The 14,400-nt window shown below is 46.2% G+C and overlaps 1 protein-coding gene across 5 annotated transcripts in view; it reads right to left on the bottom strand.

Moving 5' to 3' along the window:
- The window catches only part of ANKS1B (ankyrin repeat and sterile alpha motif domain containing 1B), a 407,090-nt gene that overhangs the window by 18,817 nt on the left and 373,873 nt on the right, over window positions 1-14,400 (bottom strand). For 4 of the 5 annotated variants that reach the window (XM_047788213.1, XM_047788210.1, XM_047788211.1 and 1 more), the window contains 3 exons: window positions 14,216-14,227; window positions 13,229-13,315; window positions 4,097-4,234 (listed from right to left, as the gene is read on the bottom strand). In XM_047788213.1, the coding sequence (XP_047644169.1) occupies window positions 4,097-4,234; window positions 13,229-13,315; window positions 14,216-14,227 (237 nt within the window). The remainder of the gene's footprint in view (window positions 1-4,096; window positions 4,235-13,228; window positions 13,316-14,215; window positions 14,228-14,400) is intronic. The other variant, XM_047788212.1, reaches the window with a different exon arrangement.

Genomic DNA, 14,400 nt, shown 5'->3' with positions numbered 1-14,400 from the left:
CAGTGTTCCAAGCTAACTGTGTCTCAATAAAACGGGAGATAAAGAAAGGGCTTAGGAATTTCACCCTCCTTAAACTGCTGAGGGCAGTGAGGCTGACTGTGTGTGTGTCCCCGAGGCTTAGGCTTGTGCTGGCACATGTTGATGGAAGAGCACTGTAAAATGCCATCCCCTCATCTGCTGACCACAGTTGTCGGCACAGTGTCGTTTCTCTTTCTCCAGCTAAGATCCTTCCACGGCGCACATTCAGCTGAGACAGCACATGAAAGGGGGAGCCTCGTCGCCCCCCACACCACCCAGCAGCCAGCATCAGGACTGACAGCCCCTACACACTTCCAAGCCAGGCTAAGCCGCACACACACAGAAGGTCACAGAACTTGGGAGGTGCAAGGAAGAGAAAAAGGAGCCTGGTTAAAAATACCAAAGACTGCACACACGTTCTTTATAGAGAAGTGGGAATTAGCCAGGGTCTAGCAGCAGTCATGGCATTTACTGCTCTGTAAACAAAATAAACCTTTCATATTTTAAAACTATTGAAGGAGGGCCCTTCCAGATTTTTAAAAATGAACGTGAGAGTCCCACAGACAATGCATCAAAAGCTTTCTGATGTACCTATCTCCATTTTACGACCTAGAACCCTAGACTGAGTGAATAACATATAGCACACGACAGTTTCCAAATTAGCTTGGTGATATCTATCTCTGTCCTATGGTGGCCTTTTAAGGACAATCACTGCAGCCTTGGGATCTGGTGACCACTGAAACACCCACTATCCCCAGCAGCACGGAATCCCCTTCCCTCATTCGACACAAGCTTGGAGGAGAGAAAAGTTGATCCCGTTGGTTTAAGCCTTATGACTCCTGGTGTCATCATATGTTCTTTTTTCCACCAGTCTCTTTCCCCAAGTTTTCACTGCCTAGAAGGTGGAGTTTGGACAGTCTCTTGTCCTGCAGTGGATGAGATGTGTCCCACTAGAGAGGTGACTAGAAATCGGCTGCCTTGATGGTGAGTTGAGAATGCAGAGCAGGTCTCAGGCTGGCCAGTAGGTACCGACTGGCTTTTTCTTGGAAACCCTCACTCCATGTTTGCCCTGGTCTTTAAACATTTCATTTACCTGTCCTTTAGAACGGAAAACATCACAAGCCGGACTTAGCATAGATTCTAAATAATGGAAACAAGCTTAGCGAACATCAAGTGCAACATTTCCTCAAGTGTGCTCGGCAGAACGCCACCCCTCTGCGGAGCTGGCCCTGCAAGAGTCTACCTTGGCCAAATGAACTTGGGAAACGTGGCACATGCCACGCCTCCCTGCTGTCAGAGCCTCCTGAAAGCTCTGCCATGTCCCAGAGTAAAGGAACTATGTTAAATTCGCATGCTTGCTTTTGTAGCGGGGGGACTTAAGCCTCCCTTCCAAGACCACAGGACGTCTTTGGGAAAGTGCTCTGAATTTCAAATCCAACTCTCCGTAAACTGGAAGCCTCTTAGACATCGCTGAATTTTCTGGAGATACTCATAAAAACTTCTTGTGACCCCTAACAGATCTACAAGGTCAAAGCAGCAGTAACTACAATTAAAAATGTATATGTATGCATACACATCAGTTGAAAAATTTAAAATGTAAACCTAAGGTATTCCATTCTTTTCTTTTGCCATTGGAGAAGCCTGAGGAACCTGTTCATATCAAAAATATTTTAAGCCTTCAAGACTGGACTGAATATTGAAGTACCCTACAAAAAGATACAACATCCGTGCTCAAAGAGGCTTTTTTTTTTCTTTTTTTTTTTTAAGTGCATCTCAAAACTGCTCAAACACCGAGGTCAAGGCTGGTGGCCTTTGTTACTATTTTTGAAGTTAGACAAACTGTTCACCTGGAGAGGATTAAAATGGTGGACTTGTGGTGTCAGATGAACAACCTTTGGAGCTGATAACAGACTCCTAAGCTAGTGAATGTCTACATGAAATCAAACATGAAAAGATAAAAGATGAAGCACCTTCCACACGTGTTCCAAATGCATCAGCGATATCGTGCTGTTAACAGTGGACTAGTCCCTGCCCGCCTCATGCATGTTTCACCTCGGCAGTCTGGCATTACATACACATAAGCTAAACAACTCAAGGGGCCAGATTGCCCATGGGAATCATTTTCAGTTGGAATAGAGAACGACATTTTGGATACTCTTATGAAGGCAAATTATATTTCACTCTAAAACCAATTTAGAAAGAAATGTTGCAATACCCAAGGCAAGGCTGGAATTCATCCGGACAATATTGGAATATTAATGTTGACATTCAATGAAAACACTGATTAGAAGCATCCTACCAACAGAAGGCTTGCGAAGTCTCTGCTTTCTTTTTATTGTTTCTATTTTCTTTCTTGCTTCCATTTTTTTTTTCCCAGTTCTTTTACAAGGACAGTGGGAAAACTTCAGACCATAAAGACACTTCTGGCACGTCTACATTGTGTCTTTTAGCAGACAAAGGCCAGCCTGTGACCCAGGAGGTCAGTGGGCAAGGACGGAGAAGGGGTGCCAGGGAACTAACATGGAACATGCATTGTTTCTGAGCGTCCTACACAGGTCCCTTCATTTCAGTCCCAAGGAAAACCTGGGCGGTGCAAATCCCTGCGCCTGTTTTATAGACAAAGGAGATCAGGACTCCGAAAAGTCCTGCAACTTGTCTGAACTCAGGGAGCAGGCAGTGAGTTGGGAGGTGAACTCCTTCTCTGACACCAAGGCAACTCCCACAGAAAAAGGTGTTTCATGCAAACCAAAATATATGTGGATAAAATAGAGTTTTTCTGTTTAAAAACAAATAGCTGCATTTCCCAAGAATGGCAAGTTATGTCGAAGGCGCCAGAAACCTAATGCTGAAATGGCTTTGACCAACACCGCTGATCCCATGCAAACACACACATCCAGAAATACTTAGAGTAGCCTTTGAGGGCTTTGCTTTGCCATCCTTACTTTTAACACATACCATCTGTCTATTATTCTGCTCATGCCTCCCGAACTGGAAAAACATTTTTTTTAAAGGCACATGGGCATTCTTTCCTACTTTCAATCTTCAAAAATTGAAAACGATGGGCCACCTGCAGCATGACACAAAGCTCTGGCCACGAGCCTAACACACCTTAGAACGGGGTAAGTTCTGGGTTATGGTGGTCCCTGGCCATGGGAGTTTGTCAGACGTGCAACAGATGGCTTCAAGCAGTCTTACCCATGACATTGAACTGTGGGCTGGCCTCTCAAGAATACATTACACTGCAATAGCTGTGTAATTCTTTCAACATGTATATTTCAAAACTTGAGCAGAGCCAGACTGCCAAAGTGACATTTTTACAAATTTTACAAATTATTTCATGGTTGTTGCTGTCTCTGTTCTGTCTGCTTCAGATGTAGCATGGCCAGGGTACTATGGTGGAGTCTTCCTCAAGGAGTTTGTACCATCTCAAAGGCAGATATATCTTAGAGGAATACTTATTATTTTCTAGAACTGCTTGCATTCTCCACGTTTGTAATATATGGGCTACTTTTAGACATAATGACAAACTGTACCATAAGTGGTGTAACACTCTCAGGATGTCATTACAAGACTAACTCCAAATATGGGCTGTATTCAAACAGACCAAGGCTTTGTTGTTCCCGATTATTATTTATAGATGTCTGATTTAACTCTAATTCCACATAGAAAACCCACAAATATTGTATGAGGCCCTGAGACTTGTTTTTCTTCCAAACAAACCTAGACTATTACATCCTACCTCTTAGAGGTGGCCACCAAAGAAACCAACAGACATAGTAAAGGAACAAAAAGGCTGGAACACATATACTATCTTTTGGGACCAGAGAAAGTCAGGACTCATCAGCTTTGAAAAGTGAAGTTAGTTGAGCAATGACAGTTCAGACACTAGATAGAAGTGGAGGTCTTCATTTAGTGGATGAATGAAAATACAGGAAAAGCCTAGAAAGGCTGAGCCTGCAAAAATACCTTAACATCAGGCCTTCCTTAAACAAGCCTCGAAATTGCAAGCTAGACTTTTGGTAAAATCCAGGTACATTCAGGGAACTATTTAGTCTGTCCAAGGAGGGTAGTTACTCACCACATCAAAGGCGGTAAACACGTGACAGTAGTGGTGATTGGACTTCAAATCTTTTGTGATGTAAGCGAATGTTGAGAGGTCCTCTGGGTCCTGGGCTGCACAGGAGATATTACGAATTTCATGCTCGGCAATTATGTTCTGGAAGAAATGCCATAAGTGACCATTGTTTTCCTCTGCAAACCAGCATATTTCAGAACCAAGACAAATGATCTGGGAAGCAGTTGCTTTCCGTCTTCCAGAATGTTCTAGACCAGCAACACTCAAAATGACCCAACGCACTATCCGTGGGCAAAGGAATACCAGGTCTGGAAGGAATATCTTGGTTTAATTAAAAACAACCTAAAACAGTCCTGCCTTGGAGCAGTGGTTCTCCCCTGGTGCTGCGAGCAGAAGCAGTCTGGGAGGCAGACACTTTTTTTTTTTTTTTTTAAATAGTAATTACGAAGGATTTTACTGCTGCCATTCCCCACGTACACCTGTAGATAGTCAGCGCTGCCACCTGCTAACTCTGCCTGGAAAGGATCATCTGGAATATTCTGCCTGCTGGGAGGCTGATCCCTCACCACCTTCTGTCTGCTGCCTTGTGCTCTGCCCCTCATTCCCCAGAGCCAAGGCAGGAAGAGGATGGTGCATCAGGGAGCTCTCTCAAGAAGAGACTCTGTGGGAGTTCCCATCATGGCTCAGCAGAAGCAAATCTGACTAGCATCCATGAAGATGTAGGTTTGATCCCTGGCCTCGCTTAGCGGGTTAAGGATCTGGCATTGCCGTGAGCTATGGTGTAGGTTGCAGATGCAGCTCGGATCCAGTGTTGCTGTGGCTGTGGCTGTGGTGTAGGCTGGTGGCTACAGCTCCAATTAGACCCCTAGCCTGGGAACTTCCATAGCCATGGGTGCAGACCTCAAAAGCAAGAAAAAAGACTCTGTGGAGACAAGGGGTAGGGGTGGGATGCAGGAAACACCATGCTGAATGCTTGATGCTCTCTCACTGGTTCAACAGTTCATTTCTTTTCTCGCTAGCATTTTTTCATACCATCTCCCTGCCAGCCCCCGCATCCCAACCTGCCTCTAGGAATAACCAGTGGGAGGTTACGCAGGAAAGGTTTAAGTACCATTATCTTGAAGCCCAGAATAACCAAGCAGCATCATCTGGGCTGCAAACCCTGCTAGAAACTTCTTTTTGATACATCAATGTATTTAAGAAGCAAAAGATTTCACATAATCGTGCAATCATTTTTTAATCTCATAATATCCCATTTATGATTTTTGCAATTGTCATAGATCTAAACCCCTCAATGCTTTAGTAGCCCTAACTATGTTTTAATGGCACAGTCTTAAATAACAGAGCAAACATAATGCTCTGTATATACCCATCAGTGCCTCAAAACGCTGACAGAAGGTCCTGCTCTGTCACCACCCCTAGCAAGTATGTCATGCCCCTCCCTCCACTAAGCGGTGTGGCTGGGAAGCAATCATAGAATTAACACAGACAAGAAAATTAAGACATTCTTCACAATGACCCTGTATGTTGACACTACATGCAGTGCTGCCAAAAAGAACTCAAATGAAAATCAGAATCCCATAAACAAGTAACCTCCTATTGCAAGACAGCGCTTTAAAACAGAAGGTCGTGACCCTCTTCTGGCATCCATATAGCATTTCCTCAAGTAGAAAACTCCATTAAGAAATTGTGAGTCTTAAAATACATTTAAAATCAGGAAGATCTATGTGGTCTCTACAGGTATGATGTTAGCAGGTGCTGAGAGCTGCCACCATGATTTTAATTGGGAGCTCTTATTACTTCTTCGGGAAGGCTGTGCGGTTTCAGTCTCACCTGCCCAGGATCCACTATTATTGGAAATAGAGCACAGGCTCTAACTTTTAACTAAATTAGCATTTTGTATTCGTGAGATTTTTAAAAACAGCATAAGGTAGATTGACTTCTTGGGAAAATGTTACAGTGAAAAGTTCCCTGTGATTTTTATTGCACTGGATTCCCTGAATCCTGCCAGTTCCCAATATGGAATCTGGACAATGTTCAGCGGTGCGTGACAGCACTGCGGCCGAGGGAAAGGTTGCAAAGTGTCTCTTTGGAGATCTCTCTTCATTACGAACTGTGCCCTTCCCAAGTACCCTGAAGTCCTAACCCCCAATGTGATGATGTCTGGAGGGAGGGGGCCTTTGGGGTGTCATTAGGTCATGAGGGTGGAGCTCTCACGAAAGGGATTAGTGCCTTTACAAGAAGAGGTGAGAGAGCTGGCTGGCGCTCTCTGCCCTGGGAGGTCACAGCCGGAAGAAGGTCATTTATCAAGCAGGAGATGGGCTCTCATCAGATACTGACTCTGCTCTTGACTTAATCTTGGACTTTCCAGCCTCCAGAACTGTGAGAAATAGATGTTCGTGGTTTAAGCCACCCAGTCTATGGTTAAAGTTTTGGCAGCCCAAATGCACTAAGACACTTTTCCTGTCTATCTTGACTCCCTGCCAATTTTCTGGCACCCCTACTTCCCTCAGGCCCAGGAGCCCGGGGCTGTCTTTCCACTCTGAGGCCTGAACTCGTCTGCATCGCTCCATGTCCCAAAGTCAGCCTCCTCTCCCACTGTGGAAACATCTCTTCCTCTATTCCCATGGTCTAAACTAGAGGAAAGACGGGCTAATAAAACCATTCTGTAATCAGTTAAGAATACCTCATGTTACTGGCACTTAATCGTCCTAATTGGCACTTAAAAATATGCTTTTAAATAAATTCATATTGATGGTCTGTGTAGGGAGTTTTTTAAAAAAAATTGTTTACTTTTAAAAGTGTTATTAAAGTCTGATTGATTTACAAGGTTGTGATAATTTCCACTGTACAATAAAGTGATTCAGTCATACACATGCAGACACATCCATTCTCTTTCAGATTCTTTTCCCACATAGACTGGCACAGAATGTTGGGTGGAATTCTCTGTGCTATACAGCAGGCCCCTGTTGGCCAGTCATTCCATATACCTTAACATGCATGTGCCAATCCCAGAAACCCAGTCCATCCCTTCTCTACCCCCACCTGTCCCCTTTGGTAATCTTAAGTTTTTCCAAGTCTGTGAGCCTGTTTCTGTTCTGCAAATAAGTTCATTTGTATCATTCCCCCCCCCTTTTTTTTTAAGATTCCACATGCAAGTGGTATCATAGGATGTTTGTATTTCACTGGCTAATTTTACTTAGTATAATGATAGCTTCTAGGTCCATCCATGTTGATGCACACGGCATTATTTCATTCTTTTTTATGACTGAGTAATATTCCATTGTATATATGCACTGCATCTTCTTTATTTATTCCTCTATTGATGGACATTTAGGTGGTTTCCATGTCTTGGCTAACAGCGTAAGACGGTTCGGGAGGTATTTTGAACAGAACTTTCTGACATGTCGGTGGTGCTAGAACATGGGACCTGAGACCTCCCTACGGGTGTACCTGAGCAGGCCCCTCCGGGGGGCCTTCCTGGGACAGACCCCTCCCCCATGTCCTCTGCTGCGGCTCCTCTCTGAAGGGCCCAGATAACAGTATCTCATTCACTTTTCCCGAGTCCTTCGGATGCTAAAAACCACCACCAGGCCGAAGACGTTAACTGCTTGATGCTCACGAGCGCGCAGCCCCCCAGACCTGCTGGCACCTAAAGATCCATAATGTCAACCGTTACCCCTTCTACCTCGCCATCCACCAACCAGAACTGCGCAGGAGCTGATCACAGACCCAGGGACACCCCTCCCTCAGTTGGCCTTTAAAAATGCTTTGCGGAAGCCCTTCCGGGAGTCTGTGGTTTTCTGGGCACGAACCACTCCTTTTCCTTGCTCAACCCTGCAATAAGCCTTTCTCTGCTCCAAACGCTGACATTTTGATTGGTTTGGCCCCCCCTATGGGTCGAGCACACACTGGGTGACACTGAGACACTGCCGTCACTCTGCCTCACCCTCCTCGGCAGAACCTCGAGGCCAGTTCTCCATGCAATGATTCCAAGACCAAGGACACTACAGCTGAAGATGGAACGGGGGAATGTGGATGCTTCTTCCTTGCGGGTCAAGGAGGGATACATTCTTTCTACCCCCGTCATACATCAATTAGTGGCTCCTCCATGACCTCACCATGGGGCACATTATTTAAAGTGGACTCGATGGAGTTCCCGTCGTGGCGCAGTGGTTAACGAATCCGACTAGGAACCATGAGGTTGCAGGTTCGGTCCCTGCCCTTGCTCAGTGGATTAACGATCTGGCATTGCCATGAGCTGTGGTGTAGGTTGCAGATGTGGCTCAGATCCTGCGTTGCTGTGGCTCTGGCGTTGGCTGGTGGCTACGGCTCCGATTTGACCCCTAGCCTGGGAACCTCCATGTGCCGAGGGAGCGGCCCAAGAAATAGCAAAAAAAAAAAAAAAAAAAAAGTGGACTCGTTTATGCAGCTGAGCCTCCAAAGCTAAGCCTGTTCCAAGGAGCCTAGGGCTTTTCAAAGGCTTAGGAGAGGGGCTCACCCTGCCCCTTCTATGGGGTAGAAAATTTGGCAGCTCAGTATCCCCCCACAGGGAGAGACTGGTTTTCCTCTCTGTTGCCTTTCACATGCAGAGAAACAGCTAAAGGTTGGTGGTGTCTGGGTGGTGGGTGTAAAAGAGACTTGTTTGGTTCAGCCACTTAAGAGAGGGTCTCAGAAGGGTGGGTGATAATGAATTGATGGAGCCTAGCACGGGCCCCTCTGCTTCCCTTACTTGCGACTCTGAGTTTCTCTGAGTCTCCTCCTTAGACTGGGCCTTTTCTGAGTGGGACAACGCAGCGCCCCTCCAGAGAGCGTCCCCGTACAGAGGCAGCGGTCCTGGCCGAGGGCTACATGGAAGCGACCTGCAGAGCCTGTAGATAAGAACTGGGCACGGTCCTGATGGGGTCCGAATTTGAATCCAAGCTTCTTAGAAGGGGAAGTATGCGCTATGAAAAACAACTATGACTTGTTTATTAAGTAAATGTTCCCAGTTAATCTGTGCCTTAAAAAAATTAGCATAAGCCCTATTTAAAGTTGGCAATCAAAACAAACAGGAATTCTGTCCTGGCACAGTGGGTTAAGGATCTGGCGTTGTCACTGCAGCAGCTCGGGTCATGTGTTTGATCCCTGGCCTGGGAACTTCTGTATGCCGTGGGTGCGGCCAAAAAACCAAAACCAGGCTGACAAACTCAGGCACTGCATCGTTCCTGATTTACCTGGGAAGATTGAGGAGGGAGTCAGGGCAAGAAGCACAAAGGAGCCCAGCCTCAGCCAAGCGCTGGATGTGGGGGCTGTGTCTCCTCTTGGAAGATCCTGCTGCCACGAAGACTAACAGCTGCAGTTCTCTGGGCTACCTCTGGGCTGTCGATCTGCAGAAAGCTGGTGGGATTACCTACATCATTTTCGTCCTAGGTCGACTACTAAAGTTCCAAGTTCCATTTTTTAATTTAAGGTCATTTTCTGCTTCTTCCTTCTTTTATCCGGTTTAGTGAGTCGATTTGTTTCTCAAGTTGCTAGGTAATAAATTCATGCGTTTATAACTAGGCACCTAACCCTTCCCCACGAACTCAGCCAAAGCCACTTCTTTATTAGCATAAAAGGAAGAAAATGCTTGGCTGGAGGGGTCCTCTTTCACACAGAGTAATGGGGGCTACCAGGAAGGGAAGAGTCATTAACACATGACGAATTGAATGTCCACTGCACTTCACACCAATTGGTGGAAGGGAGCTGTGGAGTAACAGAAAAAGCACGGGGTTAGGGGGTGGCCAAGTCAAGGGTTAGTCCTCACGACCAGCCGGCTGTGTGCCTGCAGGGCAGGCACCGAGTGAAGGGCCTGAGGCCTCGGTCACTCTCCCCACCAGTGCAGGCTGAACATCCTCTATCTCACCAGGGCAGGGTTTAGGAGATGCGGTGGTTGGGAGAGCACTGTTTAAGATAATGGCATGAAAACATCAAACGTGAACATGGAGCTGGGACTTCTGGTTGCGTCTTAATACACGCTTAGTGCCACAAGCATCTCAAATTGCGAGGTCTTCAAAGACAAAGTCTACACCCCACGAGTCCTCCACTACGAATCCAAGTGGCTTCCTAAACAACACTTCTCAGCAAACCTAAAGCAGGACCTGGAGTTTATCCGTCCCCTCCTTTCCTGCTGTGGGCATTGATCAGAGGCTGGGCTTTGCACAGGACAAAGTGGCACACGCGTGCTACTGCCGCCACTGCTAAAATCCACGAGCACGGTTCCTTTCACACCACAACCGAAGGACGATCCTTCAGCACGTCCTCTGCTACGTCCCCTGAAACCAGGCCTTCAGCCCTGGCTGGTGGTGTTTCTTAGCTTTCCTCAGTCAAACTCCACCGACAGAGCTTACACGGCGTCTCTCTTCCTTCTCTGCACACGAGCTCTCTGCTCCGGCTTCTCACATACCAACGACTAGACTCCAGCCCCAGTCCCGGCTGTCTCCCCACACACTGTTGGACTGGGGGGGATCACTGCATCACAGGACACTGGGATGGGGACCCTGCACAGCCACCAGTGTTGAGGTCAATGTCCCCAACTTCCTGAAAAAGCCAGGCACACACTCTCGTACAGTCACAGAGGGGTTGGCTCCACCTGCCACCAACATGTGTACTTTGCCTTTGCTCTAGATTTTGAAAGTAGGCAGAGGCTGCACAGCAAGGACTTGAAAGACACGCGGGCCTTCTTTACCTGCGTCTGGTGTCTTTATGCCCATAACTATCTTTTGCATATCTTTCAGGGCTTGTATTTCCAAAGAGTAGTCCTTTGTGAGCAGAGATCCATGGGTAACTCATCTAAGAACTGGCGACTGAAGCAGAAGTATCTCCTCAAAGCCTAGGAGATCATGATTGACGGCCCTCGATGCGTCCATAAGCAAAATGCCAGAGTCGACAGAGCGCTCTCCTTCCTCTGATCACGGCAAGTGGGAGAGGTGGCTATTAACACAGACGCACCCCGTCAGACCCCCAGCTTCATGGGATGACAGCCTTGAGACTCTGCGAACTTCTCAGGGCAAATACCACTTGTTTAGAAACTGTCAGAATCCAAATCTGCTAATAAGGTCGTTCATCTCCGAGAGTGTCAGGCTCATACGCTGAAAATACACTGCCATTCATGGATTTCAAGTGCATACAGGGGAGAGATAGTTGCTCTAGGTTGGGACAAAAGATCCAAACGCCAAAGCCTTTCCTGAAATTTAGATATAATGACAGCAATGGTGCCTTCAGTGAGCGTTCCACAATGTTTTGAAACTTTTAAACCTCACCGATGATAATCTAAGGATAAAGGAGGTTTGTGCACCAGCAACTGAAGTGGCTTCCAAGAAATAAAAAGAAAACCGATCGGGGTTTTCCTTATTAGCGCCTGCACACAATGGTCTCTGTCAAAGACACCGGGTTGAAGCCATCCTTCCTCGTAAGGTGGCTGACGCAGAGTATGCTTTGGCCAAGATCAGCTAGCACGATCGGGCTGGGTTACCGGCTCTCTGCTTGGGTTGCAGAATGGCTTCTAAAAATGGGAGGTTGTTTCCCTAAGTAGACTTGGGGAGCCTGGGCTTATCTGACTGCTGACGAAGCCGTCTTCATTACAGAAAACAGATCGGGAAAATTCTCAACTGGTGCGTTCAGACACTCAGGTTTCTTATAGACAGACAAGAGGCACTGCGTGTGGGGTGCATGGGACTTTGCCCTGCATCTAGATCCCGCTGCCCTGGTCCTAAATGACCATGGTTTAAGGTCACCTGTTCCGTGACTTCTGTTTCCTTTCTCCAGAATGGAGTGGGTCTAGCTGGGAGGCAGTCCAGAAAACGAATGGTGTTTACCAGTGGGGATCCCCTCCCCTCCCCCTTTTCTACACCTTAGCGGTTGGAAGGATAAAGAATAAAACAGGGGCATTTGGGGTTTGTGAGGAGGAGCCCGTCAGGTTTGAGTTTATGAAGGTGAGAGTGGTCACAACCAAGCCTTCCACTCAAGCACCAGAACCCTGCCTTCCTCACCAAGAAAGGACACTGGGCACATGGAAGTTCCTGGGCCAGGGATCGAATCTGAGGAGCCCTCCATAGCGACAAGTGGAATCATTCACCCACTGCCCCACCGCGGGAACTCCAAGAAAGAACACGTTCTAAGGAAAATCTAACCCAGTGTCTACACCTGACCTTAGAGCCCATGAACCGTTCCCACTGTGACCTACAGTCACACACAGTACACAGTCAGACACAGAAAAGCAACTTACGGTACCAAATGGGAAAAGAGGGGAGGGGTAAATTAGGAGTTTGGGATTAATAGATGCACACTGTTATATATAAAATAGATAACCCACAAGGACCTACTGTGTAGCACAGGGAACTATACTCAACATTTTGTCATAACCTATAAGGAAAAGAATCTGAAAAAGAATGTATAAATACACACACACACACACACTCACAAGCGTACACACATACATGTATACATAACTGAATCGCTTTGCTGAACACTTTAAAGTAAAACCACATTGTAAATCAACTATACTTCTTGAAAAAACAAAACAAAACAGTGAAGTCATAGCAGAGTCACACACAGCACAGCCTGAGTTGCTTTTACGGTTGTGTCTCTTAAGAAAACAATACAGTCAAACCCCTCTCTTCCATCTCAAGAGCTGAGAATGAAACGCAACTATAGGATGTAAGAGCCAGCAACGTGTTTCTCGTGTCAGGTACTCATTACACACACCAAAAGCGAGGCCACGTCGATCTCTAGAGAAATGGAAAGACAAACGCTCTAGGCCTCCACCTGCCAACACCTTCTCTGATGGAGGAATGATTACATTGGTGCGTTTTCACTCGAGACACGATTTTTTTTTTTTTTTCTGTTTTAATGTTCTCCGGATCTAAAGGGACATGCCAGATAATGAGTGGCCATAGTCTATTAGGGAAGGCACCCCGGAGAAGTGAAAGCGAAATGTGTGTTGCAATCTTAGATCAAGTCCCCCAAAGGCGATGTGCCCTTGTGTGGGTGTGGGTGTGGGTGTGGGTTTAGGGAACAGGAAGGTAAGGGGTGGGGAGTGATTAAGACGGGGGATGCTGGGTATGATGGGAAGCAGAGGATTTGAGATCATGTACTCAGGGGTGCGGTACCCACCTTATTTGTTGCGTCAATAAATTTGACTCCTTTATAAGAGACTGAAAGAATAATTGTAGGGACCTTCTTCATTTGCTCCGTAGACTTCTGAAATTCAAATTAGAAAGCTGTTAGAGCAGTTTGTGTCGCATGGCAACTGTAGCACATAATTCTTCCCCTTGAAAGATAAAAATGAGCTCAAGTTAAAAACAACACACACACACATCAAACACACACCAAACAAACTCTGATTTAAATGTACGTATCTCTTCTCCTGGGCTTACCTATGGTTAGGGTTTATAAAGTATCTGTCTTGCACTTGAGGATCTAAAAAGAGCTTGTTGCTCTGCTTCCTGTGAATGAAGGAATACTCCTTGCCCCGATACCAAAGGAAGAAACGAACAGCTCTGCCTCTTCCTGCAATTTCAAGTGACTATTCTCTGGGCTAGAGTTAAGCCATGTCAGGCTAAACTCCAAGGATGAGTTTAGTGTTAACAAAATACATGCCACCACTCCCTCTTTTTTTCCTAGTCTCTTTCTTCAAGGCACATGGTCTGTCTGAATATGTGCTTCAAACAGGGATTTAAAGGACATCATTGTGGTTTTCTTGAAGCTGGCCAAATCTGCAAAAGCTGATAGTATAGGTACAGCAGAAGTGCTCGTGGCCACGTAGCGTAAAATACTACACTATGACAATCAAGCCCTCCAGGGGGCAGGCTGTACGTTGAGCCAGCGCAAAACCAGACAGTCCAGGTAACCTACTTTATTATTTCGAGCTGCTGTAATCCCTTAGGCCAAGTTCTTATGACAGATGCTCACGCTGGCTGAATGTTCTTAGAGCTTGCAGCTTCTACAGTTTGTACGAATTTGCAAAAAGTTTCTCAGTAATTTAGCATTTGCCTTTTCTGTTTCGTTTTCTCATTCATCACAGGTCACCCACAGTCTGTTTACTTCGTTTCCTGCTGCGGATGCGCCTCATGATCACATTAAATATCAAGAAGAACCTACCTGACAGTTAGCCTGATGCATTTTCCAGACAAGACAGGTGAGAACATAATAGGAGAGAAATACATGAAAAGGTGAGAAGAAACCACTGCAGTAATCCACCCACCGCATGACGCATTAAAACGTTAAAGAGAATCGGCTCTACAGATACATGTGGATGCAGGCAAACTGTTACTTTACAGATGGCC

Source organism: Phacochoerus africanus, chromosome 7 (assembly GCF_016906955.1).
Source record: "Phacochoerus africanus isolate WHEZ1 chromosome 7, ROS_Pafr_v1, whole genome shotgun sequence".
Classification (NCBI taxonomy): Eukaryota; Metazoa; Chordata; class Mammalia; order Artiodactyla; family Suidae; genus Phacochoerus; species Phacochoerus africanus.
This window is presented reverse-complemented; position numbering and strand designations above follow the sequence as displayed.